This window comes from Sorex fumeus, unplaced genomic scaffold (assembly GCF_029834395.1).
Source record: "Sorex fumeus unplaced genomic scaffold, SorFum_2.1 ptg000122l, whole genome shotgun sequence".
Classification (NCBI taxonomy): domain Eukaryota; kingdom Metazoa; phylum Chordata; class Mammalia; order Eulipotyphla; family Soricidae; genus Sorex; species Sorex fumeus.
In genome coordinates, this window is record NW_026606179.1 from 11,604,219 (window position 1) to 11,626,144 (window position 21,926).

A 21,926-nucleotide genomic window follows, 5' to 3' on the forward strand; every position below is an offset into this window, starting at 1 on the left:
GGAGGAGAGGGAGTCTCCAGGATTCCAGGCAAGTGAAGTGCTGGCGTCTGGGCCGACCGCGGTGTTTGGGACAAAGAACACTCAGCTCCCACGTTTCTTGAGTCTTCGCAGAAGGAGTTAGATATTGGGGCCGGAGCGATAGTACAGTAGGCAGGGCATTTGCCTGGCACACGGCCGATCCAGGTTTGATCCTTGTCATCCCATATGATCCTCTGAGCACTACCAGGAGTGATCTCTGCATGAAGAGCCAGGAATAAGTCATGAGTGGCCCAAAAACAAACAAAAACAGAAAAAGGAATTTGGGGGTAGAGATCTGAATCCCCTGGCCCCTAGTGGTAATAAAAACTGGAAACAAGGTCCCTGTGAGAAATATGGTTGGTACTGTAGTTATTTTTTGCCTCTGGGCAAAACATCAAAGGTTTAAGATCAGGTGTCCAGGACATGGTCTTTGGGTTTTGGAGTCTGGGTTTTTTTTGTTTGCTTTATTTTGGCTTTGGGTCACACCAGCAGTGTTCAGGACATACTCCTGGCTCTGTACTCAGGGATCACTCCTGGCTGGGCTTGGGGAACCCAGTGCAATGCCAGGGATCAAACTAGGGATAGCTTCATGCAAGACAAGTACCTCCCCCCTGTGCTATCTCTTTGGCCCGGTCTGTCTTATTCTTTTTTCTCCAGAATGTCACAGGAGACTGAACCATGGAGGAAAGAGTGAGTGAGGAAATGGGGCGGGCAGGGATGGGAATGGAGGGACAGTGGCAAAGGAGGACACGTTCACCCCTACCCAGCTCTGGACTCATGATGGTGTTTGGGGGGTATCATTGGACTTGCCAGAAGCCAGGTCTTTTTAATTCTAAAGGGGTGTGTGTGGGGGATGGGAGGAGACAAGTGGTTTGTCCACAAAAGGGAGGAAAAGGACTGTGATGTGGAGGTAGGCCAGTCCTCCGAGAAATAGCATTTGAAGAGGCGGGGCTGCCTCAGCTTAGGCCCTTTCTGTGAGCTCACAAAAGTTCAGAACCCTAAATTGGGCAGAGGTGAGAGGGGGTGTTTGAGAAACCTGGGTATTCGTTTGTGAATCCATCAGCATGCCCCTCTTTCTTAGAGCTCTGTGGGACGAGTTTGCCACGGTAAGGCTGCAGAAGCTGGAACAGCAGGTACCGTGCCCAGGAGCCCCTCCACACCACCCCTGGACTCCATCCAGTTCCCTCGGGGACTCTCCTGGAGCTCAGACTCTCCAGTTGGGAAATGAGAAAGGCGTCATTCAGATGCGACAGAAGCTCTGAAAATGTGACTCCAAGAATGGGGCAAGGGCTTTAGAGGAAGTATTCGGGGTTTCTGTATGAACAGGGTACTGGATGCCAGTTCTCCTGGATCTGGGAAGCAAGGCCGGCCTCCCCTTGCCCCGAGTTCCATTTCCCTGCTTTAATGTCAGTTTCTTGACCCTCAAAAAACACTTTCTCTCTCCCATAGCGAAGGCTGTTAGAGGAGAAACAGCGACGAAAACGCCAAGAACCCCTGATGGTTCAGGCCAACCCTGATGCTTTCCTGTTGCCCCAGGGATATGGGTGGCGGAAAGAGCGCCTCGTGGGTGACACTGGTAAGCAAAAGGTTGCTGGAGTCCCCCGGGAGGTTGAGAGGAACGAGAGCAATTAGGGGATATGGGGCGGAGCCTAATAGGATCCCAAAAATAACCTAGCAGGGCCCTAGGGGTGGGACTTGATAGACTTCGGGGCGGGGCCTGAAGGACCCAGTGTCCACCACTCAGCCTGAAAGACTTCCGGGGGTGGGATTCTAAGGCGAGGCCTGAAGCTCCGAAACCAACCAGAGACGAGGAGAGGCGGGGCTTAGGAGTCCAGGGGCTGCTGGGCCTTCTGGAGGCCCTGCTAACTGGCAAAGCCCGGGAGGCGGGGCCGGGTGATTGGCCTGGACCAATCAAGAAAGAATGTTAAGTACCTAGTCGGAATCCGGCTTCAAGTAGGGCTGTGCATGCTTGAGCCTTAACTTGGGGTCTGGCTTCACACCAGGGGTGGGGCCATCAGAGGTCATTTCTGGAAACTCAAGGAGAAGGCATATCTTCCAGGAAGAAGAATGAAGCTTGTACATTGTATTCAAGGGTCTTCTTGCACAATTTCGCAGGTCTCGCGAACCCTTTCCTCCAGGAGCACATGCCACAGACCGCTGTGCGCTCCCAAGCCCTCAGCAGTATAACTACAGTGAGCTGCGGTGGAGATGGCAGTGGCAAGCTCGCTACCCTTCTGTCGCCGACAGAAGGTGACCTGAAGTCCTCTGCTCTCTTAACTCCACCGCCACCAGGATCCAGGAGTCTAGACCTTCTGTCCTTGCTCTTCATTTGACCTTAGCGTACCCCAACACCCTAGATCTGTTATCTCCCCAAACCATCACCCAGGGGGCTGGAGAGATAGCACAGCGGTAGGGCGTTTGCCTTGCACGCGACCAACCCGGGTTCGATACCCAGCATCCCATATGGTCCCCCGGGCACCGCCAGGAGTCATTCCTGAGTGCAGAGCCAGGAGTAACCCCTGAGCATCGCTGGGTGTGACCCAAAAAGCAAAAAAAAAAAAAATCACCCAGGAAACAGACTCTCCAACCCCTTCCTCCCTCCCCAGCACTTTGAAATTCTGATTCTTCCTCTTCTTCCCCTTCCCCACCATGCCCCACTTCCATCCTGGCTACCAGACTGTCCAGATTCAGACGTGGAGGAAGTCTTTGTAGAAGACGTTCCAGCCTCTCCACGGCCATATTATAAAGAGCTTCAGGGCACTCGACGCTGGGGTTGGACCACCTGTCAACCTGGTAATTTCTGGGACTCTGGGACTCTCAGACCCCTTGTCCTGTATGGCAGTTCTCCCCAGTTTTTTTTTTTTTTTTTGGTAACAGGCTTTGCTATATGTATTTCCTGTATTATTTCCTATTCATTCACACTGTTTACAATTCCATGGGTTTTCGAATATTTAGAAATGTGCAACCATCACTACAATCAACATAATATTTAATTGTCCTCCCCCTCAAACAAACAAACCTGTGTCTTTTAGCAGGTCCATCACTTTTTTACTACTTGAGACCACCACCCTCCCACATGCAAAGTTCAGCCCTTGGAGCAACGTAGACAGTGGCTCTGCGGTAGGGTCTCAAGAGTATGCACTGCTCTGGCCTATCTGGCCCTTCGATTACCTGAACCACCCGTGTGTGCTCTGGAGACCTCTGGGGCTGTACCTTGAGATACTTGAGGGACCATGTGGTACCAGAGATTGGACAGAGTTGGCTTAACTCCTGTGCTTTGTTCTTCTTTTTTTTTTCTTTTTGGGTCACATCCATCGATGCTCTTGGCTCTGCACTCAGGAATCACTCCTGGAAGTGCTCAGGGGACCATATGGGATGCTGGGAATCAAACCCGGGTTGGCTGCATGCAAGGCAAATGCCCTACCCGCTGTGCTACCGCTCCAGCCCAACTCCTGTGCTTTCTACTGCTGCCTCCTGTACTTCCCCATTGTCCCATTCATGGCTTAAAGTTCACCAGTGTTATAATAATAGTACCACATTCCTTTTTCTTCAGCATATTGTATTATAGGGCTGGAGAGACAACTGAATGGGGGTTGAACGCCTGCTTTGAATACAAGAGGCCCATGCTTCACCCCCAGCCCTACAAGGTCCCCTGAGCACCAGCAGGACCAACCTTGAATACTGGGTCAGGAGTAGCCCCTGAGCACTGCTGGGTGTGGTTCAAACCCCAAAACACAAAGCACTTCCCTGCACAAATAAAAAATTGCTTTTTGGGAGGGGGGCGCTGGAGAGATAGCACAGCGGGTAGGGCATTTGCCTTGCATGCAGCCGACCCGGATTCAATTCCCAGCATCCCATATGATCCCCTGAGCACCGCCAGGAGTAACTCCTGAGTGCAGAGCCAGGAGTAAGCCCTGTGCATCGCTGGGTATGGCCCAAAAAGAAAAGAAATATTGCCTTCTCTCTTTGAGATACCGAGAGTATCTTGCCCTCACGGCAAAGCCTGGCAGGCTCCCTGTGACGTATTCGATATGCCAAAAAAGTAACAACAAGTCTCACAATTTGTTGTGAGACGTTACTGGTGCCTGCTCGAGCAAATCGATGAACAATGGGAGAACAGTGCTACAATGCTCTTCGGGAGAAGAGATGCCAATAAGAGGGCTTTTATTTCCAACCCAAATTTAATTCCTCTCCCACTTTTAATCTCTCTAAAGCTGGTTTTTGTTTTTTCTTTTTGGGTCATACTCTGGCTTTTCACTCAGGAATTACTCCTGGCGGTGCTCGGGGGACCATATGGGATGCCAGGGATTGAAACCAGGTTGGCCACGTGCAAGGCAAACACTCTACCCACTGTACTATCACTCTGGTCCCTGACGCTGTCTTTAAGACAAGGGAAAGGGAAGATTCTAAATCCTCTCAATTTTTCTTTTCTTTTCTGGGGCCAGGTGTAGGAGAGGGGTGGGCCACTTCTTGTGATGCTCCGAGGCTAATCCTGACTCAGGTGTGATCCTGGTGGTGCTGGGGCATCATATGCTGTGCCAGGGATGGTACCGGGGTCACTCCTGTGCAAGGCAAGCACCTCACCTCCTGTCCTGTCTCTGACCTCCTCCCAGGCAGTTACAGACTTCTTTTTTTTTATCTTTATTTATTTATTTGTCTTTGGGTCACACCTGGAAACATGCAGGGGTTACTCCTGGCTCTTCACTCAGGAATCACCCCTGGCGGTGCTCAGGGGACCATATGGGATGCTGGGAATTGAACCCGGGTTGGCCCCCAGTTACAGACTTCTTAGTCATGTCAACCTCAAGATTCTGCAACCCTTGGGGAGGCAAAACTTCAGCAAGTGAGATGATAATGGAGAGAGGCTGTAAACTCAGGAATTCTGGCTTCTCCCGTAAACACTAGTGACTTTGCTCCAAGCTCCTGGGACCCAAAGCCAGGCATCCTGACTTTGGTTTCTTCCAACCCTTAGGGTCTAATAGACAGGATGATAGTGATCCCCGGTATTTCAGAGGTGAATACAAGCTGCCCATTCCAGGACTCAAACCGAATGTGACTGATCAGGACCGTGGAGACGCAGCTTCCAAGAAGGTGGGAGGCTACTGACTCTGGGGGTGGAACTTAAGTTCTGTGCCCTTAGCCCCTTTCACTGGTGAGAGAAACCTGTTATGATTGGGCCAGCTTCCTCAGCAACTTTGAGGATTTGAGTTGATGGGGACACAGACATTAAAATAAGGCTGCCTAAAGGCAGTATGCTTTGGAGAGGGATGAACACAGAGAAAGGCCAGTCGGTGTGTATGTGTGTGTGATAGAGTTGCACCCTAGGTGCCCTGGGACTACTAACAGCTCCTTGCGCTTTTTAAAAATTTTCTTTTGGGACCACACCTAGTGATAGCGGGTTACTCCTGGCTCTGCACCCAGGAATTACTCCTGGTGGGCAAGGGGGACCATATGGGATGCAAGGGATCTAACCTGGGTTGGCCATGTGGAAGATAAATGCCTTACCCACTGTACTATGGCTCCAGCCCCTCCTTGTGCTTTTTTTTTAGCCCTTTGGTTTCTTACCCTAGCCCTAGAAAGGACAGTGTGGGGTACCGTATGGGATTCAAGAGACAGAACCCCGGTTGGCCACATGCAGGGCAAACGCCTTATCCACTGCACTATATCTGCTGAATAATAGGCAGAAACCACAGCCGAGAAGGGTTGAACACTGAGCTGGGATGGCCAATCAATAATTAGCGAGGCTGGAGAAGGACTTCTTAACTGATGGTCCACCTGGATTTTGGTACTAGGTTGAAAACCAAGAAGAAAAGAGTAAAGAGGAGTTGGAGTTTCCAGCGTCAGACTCACCAGGAGCGTCAGAGTCCCCAGGACCAGCAGACTCTCTAGGACCGTCAGAGTCCCCAGAACCGTCCGACTCCCCAGGGGCACCAGCCAAAGGGTTTTCCCAAGCCCCGGAAGATGAGGGTGATCTAGGTAGCAGCGATGTGGTCTCTGTCCACCTGCTACCCCGCGCCCCATACCGTCAGCTGGGCAACGACTTCGAAGCGTATGTGCTACGGCCAGCGATGAAGGAGCAAATAGTGCAGTGTCGCATCTGCCGCGACAGGCGCGGCATAGATAAGGGCATATTCCCTTTCTACTACCTCTACCTGGAGGAGGCCAATGGAGGTCAGGTACGGACCGGCAGCCTTGAGAGCCTTTCTGCGCGAGGTTTTGACACATACAGACTTTCCTCATTGTTTATCTCTTAGCTCGGACCTGTCCATTCCAGCAAGAACCCCTGTATTTCACAGAACCAAGCTCCTTGCCTTGTGGGACCCCGTGACAAAGTCTCTAATCTCAGTGCCTAACCAAGTCTGTCCCTTCCGGAGGTCACTCAGGCCACTCCCGGTGGAGGGCCCTAGCCCCATCTATCAGCGGCCACCAAATTTGTTCCTCCAGTCCTCTTTGCTCTCAGGCGCCACCCAATCTGGAGTAAGCCCCGCCCCCACGGGATAAGCCACGCCCCCGTTCAATTTCCTCTCTAGAATCAAGCCACATTCTCTTTTGATGCTTTCCCTGGGACTAGGCTTCACCCCTCGAGGGGCTCTCTCCTAAAAAAAAAAAAAAAAAAAAAAAAAAGCTTTTGCTTACTCAGATCCAGGTCTGTTTTTCCCACTTGAAAGCCCTTCAGTTGTCCTGCGGCAAAGTTCAGTTGTCCTGCGGCAAAAGAGAGGTTTCCCTAATTTGCAAAGCCAGGCTCTGTCTGGATTCAGCCCGAGCTGCGGGCCAATTGGCTCCCTCCCTCCCAGTGAAGTTGAGGTTAACTTGCCCCTTGAAACACTGCTGATGGTTCCCTTCAGTGAAAACACCCACTGCTCCTTTCCCTACTGCTCCTAGTTCTAGCCATACACCAGAAATAGTTTCTGATGGGCTGTTCCTCCCATCCACAGCAATTCCTCATGGCAGGGCGGAAGAGGAAAGGGAGCAAAACTTCTAATTACCTCATCTCCTTGGATCCCATGGACCTGTCTCGGTATGGGAGCAAAGTTGTGGGAAAAGTCAGGTAGGCAGTTTGGGTGCTTGTGAGAAATAAGTGGTGGGGAAATCTGGGGTGAAGGAGGGCGTGAGAAGGGGGCACCTGAGCTATATTTCTCGAAAGGCAGAACAAGCACACTTGCCCCTGGAAGAGGATCTTTTCTTACAAGGGCTGCTGAGTTTTGTAGTAATTCCCATAGAAGCGCCGATGGCGTTGGAGACTTTTTTTTTTCTTTTTGGGTCATACCCAACGATTCACAGGGGCTACACCTGGCTCTGCACTCAGGAATTACTCCTGGCGGTGCTCAGGGGACCATACGGGATGCCGAGAATCAAACCCGGGTCGGCAACATGCAAGGCAAATGCCCTACACTCTGTGCTATCGCTCCAGTCCCAGGAATGAGACTTCTTCCTTTTTTTTTTTTCTTTTTGGGTCATACCCAGCAATCCTCAGGGATTACCACTGGCTCTGCACGTAGGAATTACTTTTAACAGTGCTGGGGAGACCATATAGGATGCTGGGAATCTAAGCCTGGTGGGCCGGCCTGCTATACTATCACACCGGCCCATAGTAATGAGACTTTTGGCAGTCTAGAGAGATGAAGATTCCTAAAGTGATAAGGCAAAAAGGAGGCTAAAAATTATAGCTCAGAAGGAAGAGGCAGACTGGATCTTATAGGACAGTGGTAGGGGGTCTTGGATAATTTGGTGGCAGTGAAGAGGCAATAAGATTGTAGATCAAACCCATGAACAGAACCTGAGAGACTGTAAGGTTTAAGGCATTTACCTTACTTGAAGCTACCCACGTTGGATCCTCTGCATCACATATGGTCCTCCACACCACATATGGTCTCAGAGCACTGCCAGGAGTGACCCCTGAGTACTGTCAAGTGTGTCTCAAAAAACAAGCAAAATGAAAATCATAAACATTAACACTATTGGGGCTTGAGCAATAGCACAGCGGGTAGGGCGTTTTCCTTGCACACGGCTGACCTGGGTTCGATTCCCAGCATCCTATATGATCCCCTGAGCACCGCCAGGAGTGATTCCTGAGTGCAAAGCCAGGAGTGGCCCCTGAGCATCGCCAGGAGTGACCCAAAAAGCAAAAGAAAAAAAATCAACACTATTACAATAATTGTATCTAAGTTACCATAGCACTGTAGCACTGTCTTCCTGTTGTTCATTGTTTTGCTTAAGCAGGACCAGTAACATCTCCATTGTGAGACTTGTTGTTACTGTGTTTGGCATATGGAATATGTCATGGGTAGCTTGTCAGGCTTTGCCGTGCAGGTGAGATACTCTTGGTAGCTTGCTGGGCTCTCCGAGAGGGGCGGAGGAATCAAACCTGGGTCGGCCAGGTCGGCTGCATGCAAGGCAAATGCCTCACCCACTGTGCTATCGCTCCAGCCTAAGTTACCACTGTAGCACTGTCCTCCCATTGTTCATTGATTTGCTTGAGCTGGCATCAGTAACATCTCACAACAAATTATGAGACTTGTTGTTACTGTTTTTGGCATATTGTATATGTCACTAGCTTGCCAGACTTTGCCCTGCAGGTGAGATACTCTCAGTAGCTTGCTGGGCTCTCTGAGAGGGACGGAGGAATCAAACCTGGGTTGGCTGGGTCAGCTGTGTGCAAGGCAAACGCCCTACCCACCGTGCTATCACTCCAACCCAAGTTACCATAATCAATAAAAAAATAATAGTTTTATTAATTTGTACAATCACTGTATCACTGTCATCCCGTTGTTTATCGATTTGCTCGAGCGGGCGCCAGTAACATCTCCATTTGTCCCTGTTACGTGCTAGTTAGTGTAGTCCGAAGGTGTATTGGGGGCTGGCTCTTTCAGGGTCAGGGAAATGAGAACCGTCATTGTTACTGTTTTTGGCATATCGAGTATGCCACAGGTAGCTTGTCAGGCTCTGCCATGCGGGCGGGATACTCTTGGTAGCTTGCAGGGCTCTCTGAGAGGGATGCGCACTCCAGGAAATATTTGTACAATAAAATTAATAAAAATAAGGTTTGGATCAATAATACAGTGGGTAGGTTCTCTGCCTTGTGTGAGGCCAACTTGGGTTCAATCCCCAGCACCCCATATAGTCCCTCGAGTACTGGCAGGAGTAATTCCTGAGCACAGAGCCAGGAGTAAGGCCTGAGCACTGCCAGAGGTTGAACCCAGGTCGGTTTCCTGCAAAGCAAGCATCCTGCTTGCAGCACTATGTCTCTGCCCCACAAAAACCTTTATTTTCCTAATTTATCTTTCCCTTCTTAAAGCATTATATTTAAAAATCTTTATGAAGGTACTATGATTTACAGTACTGTTGATGATTTCATGCAAATATCATTCTAACACCATACCCACCCACCCACCAGAGAATCCACTTTCCTCCACCAAGGTCCCAAAGCCCCTCACAGTTAGGTTTGCATTGCACATTTGCCTTGTACAAAGCCAAAGGAGGTTTGATCCCCAACACCCCATATGGTTCTCAAGCACCAAGAGTGATCTCCAACTGCAGAGCCAGCAGTAAGCCTTGAGTGCCTGCAGGTATAACCCCAAAATGAACAGGGTGCCTCCTGTTCAAAGCACCCCCTCCAAAAAGAACTGTGGACCAACTTTCCAGATCTATTATCCTTGTTCATTTGTTTTTTCACAACTCTGTGTTTTTAAGTCCCACATATGAGAGAAATCATTCTGTCTCTATCCCTTTCCTTCTGACTGACCTCATTCAACATGATCCCTTCTAGTTCCACCCATGCTGCAACAAATTGCATGATTTTTGTCCTTTTTTACGGCAACATAGTATTGTATTATATATATATATATATATATATATATATATATATATGTACCACAACTTCTTGATCCATTTATCCATATCTGGGCATTTAGATTGTTTCCATATCTTGACTAGTGTACAAAGTGCTGCAATGAGCTTAGGTGTGCATATAGCCTTTTTAATCAAATGGGTTTTTTTGGTGTGTATTTTGGGGGTAGATGCCAAGAAATGGTATTATGGGCTGGAGGGCATAGTACATCAGGGAGGGCACTTGCCTTGCACATGGCCAACCTGTGCCAGCATCCTGTATGGTTTCCTTAGCACTGTCTAAAATAATTTCTGAGATTAGAGCCAGGAATTAACCCTGAGCATTGCTGGGTGTTGCCTCAAAACAAACATAAGGAGGAAGAAAAAAGGAAAGAAAATAAATGATATGGCTGGGTTAATGGGAGTTCTATTCCTTTTTTTTTTTAAGAGATCTCCATATTTCTTCCCCTATAGGATTTTTAGGGGGAGGGGCTACACTGGTTATGATGCTCAAGGGTTACTCCTGGCTCTACACTTAGGAATTACTCCCAGTGGTGGTCAGGGAACTATATGGGTTGCTCAGATTAAACCCAAGTCATCTAAATGCAAGGCAAATGCCCTGCCCTCTGTACTATGATTCTAGCCCTCAATAGGTTCCCTCTCTCCCCCGACCTTACCTCTTCAGCAAATTCTTCTTTTAAAAATATTTACTTGGGGCTGGAGCGATAGCATGGAGGGTAGGGGGTTTGCCTTGAACACGGCCGAACTGGGTTCAATTCCCAGCATCCTATCACACCCAGCAATGCACAGGGGTTACTCCTGGTTCTGCACTCAGGAATTATCTCTGGCGGTGCTGAGGGGACCATATAGAATGCTGGGCATCGAACCTGGATTGGCTGCGTGCAAGGCAAACGCCCTAACCGCTGTGCTATCGCTCCAGCCCTCTACTTATATTTTTGGTCATACAGAGCTGGAGTGATAGCACAGTGGGTATGGTGTTTGCCTTGCACGTGGCCAACCCGGGTTCAATTCCTCCGTCCCTCTCGGAGAGCCCAGCAAGCTACCGAGAGTATCCCGCCCCCAGGTAAAGCCTGGCAAGCTACCCGTGACATAATCAATATGCCAAAAACAGTAAAACGTCTCACAATGGAGACGTTACTGGTGCCCACTTGAGCAAATCAATGAACAATGGGAGGATGGTGCTACAGTGCAGGGCTACAGTGCTTGGGCCACATGCTTGACATAGTGTCTCTTACAGTTTTGATATATGTAGCTACCTTACCTCTCAACCACCAAATTTTTAACACCCTTGACTAACTCAGCTTTTTGGATTACACCTGGTGATGCTCAGGGATTACTCCTGGCCCAGCACTCAGGCATTACTCCTGGCTGGGCTCCAGGGACCATATGGAATGTGAGGGAACGAGCCCAGTTGACCGCATGCAAGGCAAAAAATCCTACCCACTGTACTATCAACCCCTGCACCTGAGTCTTATGAAGAGAATTGTTGCGGGAAGAATTGATGAGATGACATTGGAAAGCGTTGGATGTTCAGAATTTCAGTAACGTTTGTACATTTGTTTGTTTTTGTTCTGGTCATGCCCCTTGGGGAGCAGATCTAATGTGTTGGGCACCAAATTCACCATCTTCGACAATGGGGTAAACCCCGAAAGGAATTTCCACTCGGAGCCAGATCGGATAAGGAAAGAGTTGGGGGCTGTATGTTATGTAAGTGTCTGGAAGTCCGGAGGGAATGAAGCACACAGGCCTGGAGGGGAAACAAGGAGGTCAACTGAAACCTCATGCCCCCAGGAAACCAATGTGTTGGGAATTAAAGGACCCCGGAAAATGACAGTGATCATTCCAGCAATCGATGCCCAGAACCAGAGAGTCAGCATACAGTCACAAAATGTACGTCCCCTGAGGTTGCATTATCAGGGAGCAAAGTCAAATGATGGTGGTGGTGGTGATGGTGGTGTCTCATTGGACTTCTGGATCCCAAGGGAGGAGAAAGGGCCACTGAAGGGTGGCTGGGCGCAGAAGAGTCTTATCTGTGCAAAACCGCGGAAATTTTGTCATAGTCAAGTGTCCCAGGGACGTTCTAGGTGCTAGGGAGACTCTTAAATTCTGAGTCAACAGAACAGCTAGTTGAACTTGGGTAAGCTTCTTTCTTTACCCTTCCCCATAGGGTTCTCTATTGGATCATCTCCAAATGGGGGTCTACCAGAAACTGGTCCTGATGCACAATAAAGCCCCATTTTGGAGCAAGGAGAACGGCGCCTATATGCTCAATTTTCACGGTCGTGTTACTCGAGCTTCAGTCAAGAACTTTCAAATAGTGTATCCAGATAACTGTGAGACCTTAAGAACGGTTTTATTGAGGTGGAGTGTGGGGGTCAGGGTGGGAAACAGGAGCAGATAAGAACTACTGCTGTTATAAGCACCAGAGCGTTCCCCCCCGCCCCCCGCGAGCGGCCGAAGCCATGCTGCTGCAAAGCCTTCTGGGAATTGTAGTTAACTTGACTCTCAGGCTTGGTTCGGCTTAAAGAGAGCGCCGCACAGCTTTTTGGGAATTGTAGTTCTCTAAACCAGGGGAAGGTGGCGGGCGGGGGGAGGGGGGGAGGGCGGCAGGAGGGGGGCGGAGATGAGTCAGACAGGACTTAGTTCCTGGTTTTCCTCTCCAGCCAGCTACGTGGTGCTCCAGTTTGGCCGAGTGGCCCCAGACATGTTCACCATGGACTTTGCTTTCCCGCTTTGTCCGCTCCAGGCTTTTGCCATCTGCTTGTCCAGTTTCGATAGGAAACTGGCCTGTGAGTAATTCAATAAAATATGATGCTCTTATTGTACTTCTATAGCTTCAGTGTCTGCTCATTGGGAAAGAGGGTCCAGCACACTTTTAATTAATTAAATTAATTTTGGTTTTTGGGTCACACCCAGCGATGCTCAGGGATTACTCCTTGGCTCTGCACTCAGGAATTACTCCTGGCGGTGCTTGGGGGACTATATGGGATGCTGGGAATCGAACCCGGGTCAGCCACGTGCAAGGCAAGCTCTCTACCCGCTGAGCTATCACTCCAGCCCCCTCCCCCAGCACACTTTTTTAAGAAAAAAATGAATTCATTCCTCACACCCCTCCCTCCTCTTTTTCTTGCTGCTGCTGTGGTGATGACTGGGGGTTGTATTGATGTCTAGTTGTGACTGACATCTCTTTTGTACCATCTGAATATCTCATGATTTTTTTTCTGGGTCACACCCAGCGATGCTCAGGGGTTGCTCCTGGCTCTGCACTCAGGAATTACTCCTGGCGGTGCTGGGGGAACCATATGGGATGCTAGGGATCGAACCCAGGTCTGTTGCGTACAAGGCAAACACTGTACTATCGCTCAGGCCCCTCTCATAATTTTTAATGGGGTGGGGTGGGGCGTGGTGTTGGGCCACACCTGGTGGTGCTCAGCACTTACTCCTGCCTCTGCCCTTAGGGATCCCTCCTGCAGGGCTTGGGGAACCATATATGGGGCCGTTAATTGAACTCTGGTCTGCTGAGCACAAGGCAATGTGCTACCCACTGTCCTATTGATCTCCCTGCTCCCCCCCCCACCAATTGACAGGCATTTATTGTTTTGGAACCATGCAGCAGTGCTAGGTGGTCCCTCCTGGCGGTGCTTAGGGGACCATCTCGGGTGTTGAAGAGGAACTGGGATCTGCAGCATCAAGGCAAACCTTACCTTTGTACTCTCATTAGCCCTCTCTTTGATTTCTGGCCACAAAATTGGGGCTACTCCTAGCATGGTTCTCAGTGAATGCCAGCCAAATGTGGCACTAGAGGAGCAAACCAGGGCTTCCTACATGCGAAGCCTCCATTTGACTGCATCTCCTTTCCCCCTTCACGGGCATTTAACTTGTTTTTGTTTTTTGAGTCACACTTGACAGTGCCAGGGCTTACTCCTGGTTCTGTGTTCAGGGATTACTAGTGCAAAGGACGATATGCAGCATTGGGGACCGAGCCCCATTCAGCCACATGTATGGTGAGCACCTTACATACTTGTACTATCTTTCCAGCATTTTAGGGAAGTACATTTAATTTATTTTGGCTTTTTGGGTCACACCTGGCGATGTACAGGAGTTAGTTACTTATAGCTCCGCACGCAGGAATTCCTCCTGGTGGTGCTTGGGGGACCATATCGAATGCTGGGGATCAAACCCGCATTGGCTGCATGCAAGGCAAACACCCTACCCGCTGTACTATAGCTCCAGCCCCAGGAAGTACATTTTAAATAAGTACAAGCATTTTGCTTTAGTGAAGCAAGTTATCTTTGTTTTTTTAGGCCACACCCAGAGGTGCTGGGGGTTTCGCTTGGCAGTGCTCAGGGGACCATATGGGATATGAGGGATCAAACCTGGGTCAGCCACATGCAAGGCAAAGGCCCTCCCCACTGTACTATCACTCTGACCCAAGGAAATGCATTTTTAAAAAGTACAAGCATTTTATTTATTTTAGTGAAGCAAGATAGCTTTTCTTTTTTTTTTTTTTTTTAGGCCACACCCAGGGGTGCTTGGGGCTTATTCCTGGCTCTGTGCTCAGAGATCACTGCTGGTGGGGATATTAGGGGACCATAAGATATGCTGGGTATTGAACCCGGGTTGGTCACATGCAAGGTAAGCACCTGACCTGCTGTACTATTTCTCACACCTCAAGATAGTTTTTATTGAATAAAACTTGCTTAGAAAGACAAGAGGGAAGAGAAAGGAAATACATGTTAAAGCGAGTACATGTTGAAGTGAGAACCGGGGCTTCTCTGGAGTGGAAAAAGCAAGCAAAAAATACACAGATAAGCAAGTGAGATACGTGTTCAAGGGAGAAGATGAACTTGAAGAGTAAGCCACTACAAGCATTTTGAAGTATTCCTCTGGGGGGGGCCCTATAAGCCCGTGAGATATGTGCAAGTGTTAGTCAGATATTGCAGAGTAAAACCCAGTTGGCAGACAGGCTTAGAGAGCCACCAGGAAGGAAGCTGGGAGCCTTTCCTAGACATGGGGCCACAGCCAATGGTCTCTGGGAGTGGCTCTGAGCAGCCTCCATGGAACCACATGCAGTACTGGGGATGGGACCCAGAACCATCAAGCTGAGCCACTGAGTTGTCTCTCAGCCCAGGAAGTGGAGAGCCTTGAGGAACTCACAGTACCAACACCAGTAATCCAAGTCTAGACCCCAGGAACAGAACCAGGCCTTCACTCTGCCTGGAAGATCCATGAATCCCGCCCAGAAGATCCTTGTTCCCAGTGGACCCAACTGTAGATGGACAAGAAGTTTAGTTTGCAAGAAGCCTCTGGATGAGAGGAGGTGAAGTTGAGGGCTGACGGGACATGGTGTTTATCCTGCATTTCAAGTACTTGCTTTTATGCTCTGCCTTCAGTCGCTACAGGGACCAGAGAGCGGCAGAGATCATGGGTTCAGATATACATAAGCACAGACGCTCGAGAGGGTAAAAGGTTTTATTCCATCTACAAAGAGCTTAAATAAAATGAATAAATAAATAAATAGCAGGCACATCACTGAATCTCAGCCACGCCTCTCATTGAGGTCCAGGCTAGGAGAATCAGGCACGGGAGGGGGGCAGGGGGAGGCCACTGCCGGGCTCAGGGGTGTGGCTGGGAGGGGGTCCGAGGAGGTGGTCGCGTTTGGGGTGGGATGGGACGCTGCGAGTTTCCTGAGGCGGACCCTGGCTCTGGCGCGGGCCACAGCAGTGAGGCAGGGACCCAGGTCCCTCTGGGCCTGTGCAATGCGGCGGGCGAAGCGGCTGCGGTCCCGGGCCATCTGCTCCCACGGGCCCCGGCGGGCAGCACGCGCAGGGCCTGCCCAGACAGCTAGCAGGTGGACTGTCACCTTCTCTGAGAAACGTACCTGCACAAACACAGGATCAGGGAAAGAGACAGAAGGGGAAAAAAACAACTAATCAGGCACACAGAAACACAGGCTGAGCTGGGAGATACTCAAGGGGCACAGCACCTGCCTCTCAAGGCCCTGGGTCCATCCCTTCAGCAATACCATAACAAAAGCTGGTGCTCTGCCTCGTCTCAGGCCTGCCTCCTCCCACTGACTCACTGAAGTGATTCCCAGGGCACACATATGGCCCCCCTTCCCTCCCCCGCTCCCCCCCAGAGGCCCAGCTTCTTGCCGAGGATTGCATTAGTGAGCCCAGTGGAGTTCCCTGACCAGCCATGCATTCCCAGGGCAACCCTCCGCCTCCCACCCCAAATCCTCATCAAGTTAAGCCCCCAGCACCCACCTTTCTCTCTTTCACAGGCACTGCAGGTTCTGGAGGCGGGGCACAGGGCTTGGTGCAGTGGAGTCGCAGCCATAGCCAGAGTGGGGGCTGAGGGGGAGCCCAGGAGGGTGGCGGCTTCTCCCCAGGTAAATAGAAGGACACTTGGAAGGGACGAGGCTCCACAGGTTGGTCAATGGCGGGGCCCCAGGCAGCCTGAGAGGCACCTGGTCTGGAATCAGCAGCTTCTTCTTCTTCTTCCTCCTCCTCCTCTTCCTCCTCCCCTGGCAAGTACATCCAATTCCTTAGGAAGGTGCTTGGGAGGGAAGAGCAGCCCTGTGTGACTCCCGATTCCCCATCCTCCCTCTTTTCCACTTCATCCTTCTTGCCATCATCATCCTCTCCCCAGTCTTTTCCTGGACAGGCCATGGGGGTAGTCAAGGGGGCACCTGGGAGAGAAGAGGGACCCTCATGTTCTCCCATATCACTCTCTTCCTCCTCCTCTTCCTCCACTTCCTCTTCCTCCTCATCCGTATCTTCTCCCCGGAAAAACGTACAGACATTCTGGGAGGCACCTGGGAGAGAAGCTGGAGCCTGAGCTGCTCCCTCTGCTGCTCCCCAACAATCATCCTCCTCCTCCTCCTCCTCCTCGTCGTCCTCCTCTTCCTCTTCGTTTTCCGTGTCCTCTCCTGGCTGGTGCACCCAGGGTCTCAGGAAGGGGGTCGGGGGGATGGAAAAGGGATCCTCAGCTTCTGCCTTCTCTCCCTCTGTTCCGGAATCACTCTTCTTTGTGCTGTCTTCTGGCGGGTACACCCAGGGCCTCAAGAATGGACTTGGGGGGACTGAAAAGGGACCCTGGCCTTCTCCCTTCTCAGCGGCTCTGGAATCCTCTTCCTTTGCTTCCTTCTCCTCTTCCTGTTTGTCTGCTCCCAGCTGGCCCACCCGGGCCTTCTGGGACTCCTGGTCTCCAGCTCCTGCTGCGGTCCAAGCAGAATGTGGCTGCCAGCTCCCGGGCAGCGGGCTCCAAGCTACAGCCACTCTCGGCTGTTGGTCAGCACCTGTCCTGACTGCCTTCCCAGCTCCCTCCTGTGCCGTGGCTGGCCAGTGGGAGGGAGGCGAGAACGTGCTTGCTGCTTTCTCCATGACAACTTTTCCTTCCTTGCATCCCTTCTCCTCAGAGGGGTCACACAGAGCTCTTTGCTGAGGACCAGGGCCCGGGAGAACAGGCTGGACACTGGCTGTTGCTCCCCCGCAGGGCTCTCTCTCATCAGAAAGGCCTGGGACTTCTGGGCAAGGACTGCTGGCTCTTGGGTCCTGGCCAGGCCCACCAAATACTTCTCCATCCTTCTCAGCTGTGGCGGCTGTGGTCTCCAAAGCCTCGGTAGTATGTGGATCCCCAGGTGGTTCCACCAGCCAGGACTTCAGGGGTTCAAGGCCCCTCAAGCGGCCCCAGGCCCAACTGGGAAGGCCCATTAGTGGGGTCAGGAGCAAGAATGGTAGGTGAGCATCCCTCCACGGAGGGGACCAATGGGGCACTTGGCCTGGAGCCATCTGTCGGACCTAGGGGTAGGAGGTGAAAACTAAATTTAGAAGAGCTGAGCAAGGGGGAAGGCCCGCAGCAACCTGTGAGTCATTGTCAGGACACAAATAGCGACGTGACTCCCAGTCACACATACCTCCGGGCCGCCACGCCCACCTCCCTGTCCCGGCTCAATCTACAAGGATCCAGTCCCTCATCTGCCGCCCTCACACGCCCCTCAAACCCAGAAGGCCCGACCCACAAGGCCCGGCCCAGGAGCCCTCCCGGCGTCCCCTGGGGACAGCGCCTGGTCTCAGGCTCTCTCCAGCCCCCTTTTCTTCCGTCTCCGTCCAGGTCCCCTCCTGTCCCACCCCGCTGGGAACCCTCCCCTCCCCCGCCCCTCAACTCACAGACTCGGGGCTCGGCGTCATCCTGGGGGCAGAAACGTCGGCTCGGGTCCCCACAACCGATCGCGATTCCGGACGGCTCGGGAGACCGGCACGTTCATAGCTTGTCCTCCGGGCGTCGGGCTCGGGGACTCAAATGTCACCTGCGGCTGAAAGCGCGGTCGCGACCAATTCTCGTGGCGTCGTTCGGAGGAACCAACATAAACACCAAAAGCAGTTCGCGACGGGGGTTGTTGGGCGGAGGCGCGGGGCGCGCGGCTTTTATAGACTCTCGCACGCCTACGTGCCCATGACGTCACGAAAGGCGGGGTTTCCACAGGGCGAAAGGGAAAACGGAGCCAGCAAATCTCGCGGAGATTTCCAAAACGTCAGCGCGGCAATTCCGGACCAGGCCACGCCTCGGAGCACGTGAGCTGTCAATCAAACTCGCTACCTGACTATCCTGGGAGGGAGGCGGTCCCGCTGACCTGTTCCAAGAAAACGGATCGCCAGGCCTTCTCCATTGATTTTTTTTGTTGTTGTTGCGTTTTACTTTTTGGCTCACACCGGGCGATGCACAGGGGTTACTCTTGGCTCCTGCACTCAGGAATTATTCCTGGCGGTGCTCTGGGGACCATATGGGATGCTGGGAATCTAACCTGGGTCGTCAGGGTGCAAGGCAAATTTCCCTACCTGCTGTGCTATCATTCCAAGCCCCCTTCTCCAGTTAATTTAGTTTTTTTTTTTCTTTTTGGGTTACACCTAGCGATGCACAGGAGTTACTCCTGGCTCTGCACTCAGGAATTACACCTGGCAGTGTTCCGGGGAACCATATGGGATGTTGGGAATCGAACCTGGCTCAGCCACGAGCAAGGCAAATGCCCTACCCGCTGTGTTATTGCTCCAGTCTCTGAATTTAGTTCTTTATTTGCATTTTGCTTTTGCTTTTGGTTTCGGGCCGCACCCAGCTGTTCTTAGAGCTCCTACTGTGGCGCCGGGTCGGTTGCCTGTGGCCGCATGTGGGCAACTCTGTGGTGGTGGGCATGAAACATCAACTTCCTGCCCTCTGCCCATGGGTCTCTCTCTCTGCCCCATTTCCCAAATTTGTGTTACTGGATTTCACTTTATTTTTTTGTTTGGAGGCTACATCCAACAATGCCCCTGGGCTATTCCTGGCTCTCAGCATAATGCTCAGAGGATTGGAATACTGTCAGGCGTGTGCAAGGCGCGAGCCTTAACTCTTAGACTGTGTACATGTCCGGCCTTCCATGCCTTCTCTGAATTTAATCAACAGTTCCCAGTTCGGGGTCACCCACCCTCATATCCGGCTGCCTCCCCAATATGTGAAAGTTAGTGTCTCACTGGTTGGGAAACTGAAAGTTGGGAGTGAAGGTTTTTAGAGGCCAGGCTGGACTCGGTGGAAATGAAAATGAAAGGTGGACACCACAAAGACAGGCACTGGTTGGCTTACTGATATCTTCCTGGTGCCCCTCATATGTGGGTTACTATAGAGAACAGAAACTAAACCTGAAGATGTGAGTGCCTTTTGAGCTCGGCATGTGACTCCATGAAATTCCGGCAGAGCAAAAAAAACAGAGAATTAAACTAAAGAAAAAGAACCAAAAAGTTCTAGCAAGGCGCACCATCAGCACCAGAAGGAGGAAGTGGAATTCTTCCTTCTACAAGTTCCAGCCCCCAGAACATGGTACTGTTTTCCTGAATCCCCATATCCCCTAGCCTGGTCCATAATCTGGCTTGTCAAAATCCAGGCCCATCCTTGAAACCTCCAGTTCCTTCTCAGGCCATCTTCAGTTATTGGACACGCTATTTTTTGGTAGGAAGGGTGGGGTCCTGGACCACACTCTTGAGTAAGGGCTCCTTCCTCGCTCTGAACTCTCAAGAAACCTCTGGCAGTGTTCAGAGGACCATATGCTGTGTAGGGGGTAGAACCTGGGTCTATTGTGCAAACTTCACATTAAAAAAAATATTTTAATGAATCATCATGATATACAGTTACACACTTAAAAATTTTTAATGAATACATTTCAGTCAAACAATGTTGAGTACCCATCTCTCCACCAGTGTCCATTCTCCACCACCAATATTCCCAGTGTCCCTCCCGCCACCCCCGTCCATTCCCACCCCCTGCTTCTGTGGCAGACACATTCCCTCTTTCTCTCTCCTTTTGGGTGTTATGGTTTGTAATATAGGCACTAAACAGCCATCATGTTTGGTTCATAGCCTACTTTCAGCACGCATCTACCATCCCGAGTGAACCCTCCAACCATCATTTACTTAGTGGTCTCTTCTCCATCCCACCTGCCTTCTCCCCCAGCACATGAGATCAGGTTCCAAGCTGTGGGGCCACCCTTATGGCCTTTATCTCTACTATCCTTTGGTGTTATTCTCCTACTATGTTACTTTATATTCCACAAATGGGTGCAGTCATTCTGTGTCTGTCCCATTCTTTCTGACTCATTTCAACTCTCCATGTTGATTCACTTATATGCAAATTTCATGGTTTCATCTTTTCTAACAACTGCATAGTATTCCATTGTGTAGCTATACCAAAGTTTCTTTAACCAGTCATCTGTTCTTGGGCTCTTGGATTTTTTCCAGATTTTGGCTATTGTAAATATTGCTGCAATAAACATACAAGTGCAGATGTCATTTCTACTGTGCTTTTTTGCATCTCCAGGATATGTTCCCAGAAGTGGTATTGCTGGGTCAAATGGGAGCTCAATTTCTATTTTTTTGAGAAATATCCATATTGTTTTCCAAAAAGACTGGACCATTCAGCATTCCCACGAGCAGTGAAGGAGAGTCCCTTTCTCCCCACATCCACACCAACACTGGTTGCTTTTGTTTTTTTGGATGTGTGCCAGTCTCTGTGGTGTGAAATGATATCTCATAGTTGTTTTAAGCTGCATCTCCCTGATGATTAGTGATGAAGAGCATTTTTTCATGTGCCTTTTGGCCATTCGAATTTCTTCTTTGGGAAAGTTTCTGTTCATTTCTTTGCCCCATTTTCTGATGGGGTTGAATGTTTTCTCCTTGTAGAGTTCAACCAGTGTTTTGTATATCCTTGATATTAACCCCTTATCTGAGGGGAATTGGGTGAGTATCCTTTCCCATTCCGTAGACTGCCTTTGTATTTTGGTCACTGTTTCTCTTGAGGTGCAGAGCTTCTTAGTTTAAGAGAGTCCTATTTGTTTATCTCTGTTTCCACTTGTGTGGTCAGTGGCATTTCGTCTTTAAAGATACCTTTAGCTTCAATGTCGTAGAGGGTTTTGCCGACCTTTTCTTCAATGTACCTTATGGATTCTGGTCTGATGTTGAGGTCTTTAATCCACGTTGATCTGACTTTTGTGCATGGTGTTAGGTAGAGATCTGAGCCTTTTTTTTTCTTTTTGGGTCACACCTGGCGATGCTCAGGGGTTACTCCTGACTTTGCACTCAGGAATCACACCTGGCAGTCCTCAGGGGACCATATGGGATGCTGGGAATCGAACCCAAGTTGGCAGCATGCAAGGCCCTACCCGCTGTGCTATCACTCCAACCCCTAAGCCCGTTTTTTTGCATGTAGCTGTCCAGTTTTGCCAGCACCATTTGTTAAAGAGGCTTTCCTTGCTTTGCTTCACATTTCTTGCTCCCTTATCAAAGATTATATGATCATATACTTAAGGGTGTGTGTAAGGGTATTCAACCCTATTGCACTGGTCTGTGGATCTGCTTTTGTTCCAATACCATGCTGTTTTAATTACTACCGCTTTGTAGTACAGTTTGAAGTTGGAGAAGGTGATACCCCCCATCTTTTTTTCCCAAGAATTGCTTTAGCTATTTGTGGGGGCTTCAAATTTCACTTTACCCTTTTATAAATTTTGTTTTGCTTTTGGGCCAAAACAAAACATATGA

General features: G+C 50.3%; 2 protein-coding genes across 3 annotated transcripts; one reads left to right on the forward strand and one right to left on the reverse strand.

The window, feature by feature from the left end:
- Nucleotides 1-676: 676 nt before the first annotated feature.
- On the forward strand, nucleotides 677-12,661 carry TULP2 (TUB like protein 2). The gene is made up of 12 exons (XM_056135568.1): nucleotides 677-708; nucleotides 1,100-1,151; nucleotides 1,468-1,594; nucleotides 2,134-2,268; nucleotides 2,695-2,811; nucleotides 5,057-5,109; nucleotides 6,048-6,194; nucleotides 6,954-7,066; nucleotides 11,460-11,571; nucleotides 11,656-11,754; nucleotides 12,032-12,197; nucleotides 12,528-12,661. The coding sequence occupies exons 1-12, from the start codon at nucleotides 677-679 to the stop codon at nucleotides 12,659-12,661; spliced, it is 1,287 nt and encodes a 428-aa protein (XP_055991543.1).
- A 2,671-nt stretch (nucleotides 12,662-15,332) lies between these two features.
- PPP1R15A (protein phosphatase 1 regulatory subunit 15A) lies at nucleotides 15,333-18,276 on the reverse strand. 2 transcript variants are annotated; one of them, XM_056135834.1, is made up of 4 exons: nucleotides 18,036-18,276; nucleotides 16,682-17,666; nucleotides 16,131-16,555; nucleotides 15,333-15,745 (listed from the first exon to the last, which is right to left on the reverse strand). In XM_056135834.1, the coding sequence occupies exons 1-4, from the start codon at nucleotides 18,054-18,056 to the stop codon at nucleotides 15,404-15,406; spliced, it is 1,773 nt and encodes a 590-aa protein (XP_055991809.1). In that variant the 5' UTR covers nucleotides 18,057-18,276; the 3' UTR covers nucleotides 15,333-15,403. The 2 variants fall into 2 exon arrangements, with proteins under 2 accessions (XP_055991809.1, XP_055991807.1); XM_056135832.1 differs by having other exon boundaries at nucleotides 16,131-17,666.
- Between the last annotated feature and the right edge of the window lie 3,650 nt (nucleotides 18,277-21,926).